This window comes from Eurypyga helias, unplaced genomic scaffold, assembly GCF_000690775.1.
Source record: "Eurypyga helias isolate BGI_N326 unplaced genomic scaffold, ASM69077v1 scaffold6734, whole genome shotgun sequence".
In the NCBI taxonomy this organism is placed as follows: Eukaryota; Metazoa; Chordata; class Aves; order Eurypygiformes; family Eurypygidae; genus Eurypyga; species Eurypyga helias.
The window spans coordinates 26,192-28,442 of record NW_010246901.1 but is presented as its reverse complement, the minus strand read 5'-3'; the positions used below and the strand labels follow the sequence as shown (position 1 = coordinate 28,442).

The window sequence follows — 2,251 nt, the reverse complement described above, 5'->3', positions numbered from 1 at the left end:
CAGTTGTTCTTCACATCTTCATTCAGTTTTCTTTAAACTGCCATGTTGTGGGCTACAAATGTGGCAGAATTTGAACTGTAACCACCCATCTCTCTCATCCTCTGTTTCCAACAAAGCTTTTTTTAAAAGCATTTTTTAAATGCTCACATACAGCTTAGAACCTTAACCATGACCTCTAGAATTTCCATGATCTCCAGGAATGATTTGCAATTAGCATACAACCCAGCAGTACACATTTTATTCGTGACAGCCTCCAGTTTGGCAATAACGCTCGGTTCTGCTGTAACACACTGCCTTCTTTTTCCACTTTTCATAGCCTAGTGACACGGGCACCACACTTCCGGTGAGCAAGCGGTCCTAAAAACGTAGGTTTGGATGTAAATTGTGCAATGGCCAGGACACCTAGGTTTCCACCGAAGAGACAGGAGGTTTATTTGATGACGTCTGGCAGACTGCGGGCCTCACGAGCACAGAAGATCTTGAAACAGGGGGATATCAAAACTACGTTTTGGCAATATAGAAGATGTATGGTCCATGTAGTTCTGTCTTAAGCTTTAAAAATACTCTTATTAAATAAGTTTTTCCTTCCTTTGAGACCAGGTAATACATGAAGCCAGGAAGAGTCCAGGGGTCAGAATCTCTTCAATTCTTGGTTATTCTCTATGAGCTTTTTTTTTTGGCTTTTCTTCGTAAGATTCTCCATACTCATTCACTCTGCTCTTATCCACAGGATAAAGCCTGGCAGAAAAAAACAAAGCATTAGTTACAAAACTGGCTGATACCTGGAAGAATTAAGCATTTTCTGTGCTGCTTAATTTTACAAGCGAGTTTCTTTCTCATCACACCCTCTATTCCTATTTGTGGCAAAAAGAACCGCAACAGTTTTAAAGATCAGCTGCAGGTACGTCAGCTTCTTCACGTTAAGGCTTAACCTGCTGTCTCATAACAGGGCCTCTTAAGAGATGGATTGAGCTCCCCTGGGGCTTGGCTGGAGTATTTCTCCAGCAACCCAGGATACCGCTCAAACTTGAAACCAGTGTCCAGCTTCTATGAGCAGCCACTGAGCTCTTACTTTCCGGAAGAATACTTTGGAAGGCAACCTATTTTACTACACTTATGTGTGGTTATATAAACCTAAACACAAAGTTCACATCTACTATTAATGATTAGGTGTACACACCCATACATTCTGGTATAAAGTGAACTAGGCTTGAAATTCTTGTTTGCTCCACACGTAAATTTTTATTCTTGCGAACAAGAACACATTTTCCGTAGCTTCCCTGAAGACCAACATTTCAGTGCTTACTGCTGCATACAGCTGCCTTTGCCATCCAATTTCAGTTACCTAAAGAATCCGCAACTTGCCAGAAACTCAGCTTACAAGAGAACCTGACAACTTGTATTTGGAAACTGGATGAGGAGGGAAGTGGAGCCGGGCTGTCCCGCATCAGAAAACACCTGTGCTCGTGCCTTGCAGAGCCACCTGGAACGCCTCAGATACTGAGCGGATGTCGGCACAGAGCCCCTCCGCGCAGGGTCAGAAGCCCAGAACTCCCACGAGGGTTTGTGAATACAAGCTCAAGAATTGCTCTGCTTCACCTCACTTCAAGGTATTCATGTTTATTTTGTTTGTAACTTGCAAAGGTGAAACTATGTGCTGAAAAGGAGGAATGCTGTTCTGGGGAGGGAAAAGGTGTAATTGACAAAATTCCTATGAGTGCTGTGAGAGAAGGAATTTTTTGACTACCCTCTTAGCATGCTAAAAAGGGTCCGGGAATACTGTCACGTATAGGAAAGCGCTTTTGCTCCCCTTATTTGTATTGAGATTTCCTCCTCCGGATCTCCTGCTCAACATTCCCTTCACTGGGCATATATGGAGAGCCACTGTTGTTACCCAGACCGTACTATATATTACTATGGCAGGCAAATTCTGCTTGAAGTCTATGCCAAACTACCTCACAGTCCTTCACAGCAGTAAGACTGCAACCACCCACAGCAGTGTGTTAAAAACCCCGGTGAATACTGAAGGCAGACATACCATCTTTGGTAAAGATAGACCAGGAACACGACGTCGTCTCTAAAGCACGCCAGCCTATGAGATGTTGGCATAGTGATGATAAAAGCAAATATATCATCAATAAAGGTGTTGAATGCCTACAAATAAAAGAAAAGTATACTTCAGTTGGCTGTGGAGAAAGGAAGTCATCTGTCACACAAAGCTACAGGAAACAGGCTTCCTAGAACTGTATTT

At 43.0% G+C, this 2,251-nt stretch overlaps 1 protein-coding gene across 1 annotated transcript in view; it reads right to left on the bottom strand.

Moving 5' to 3' along the window:
- Positions 1-653: 653 nt before the first annotated feature.
- The window catches only part of CLPTM1L (CLPTM1-like), a gene marked incomplete at its 5' end in the record, with an annotated part of 27,420 nt that continues 25,822 nt past the window's right edge, over positions 654-2,251 (bottom strand). The window contains 2 exons of the mRNA XM_010150570.1: positions 654-738; positions 2,039-2,154. Coding sequence (XP_010148872.1) covers positions 654-738; positions 2,039-2,154 — 201 coding nt within the window. The remainder of the gene's footprint in view (positions 739-2,038; positions 2,155-2,251) is intronic.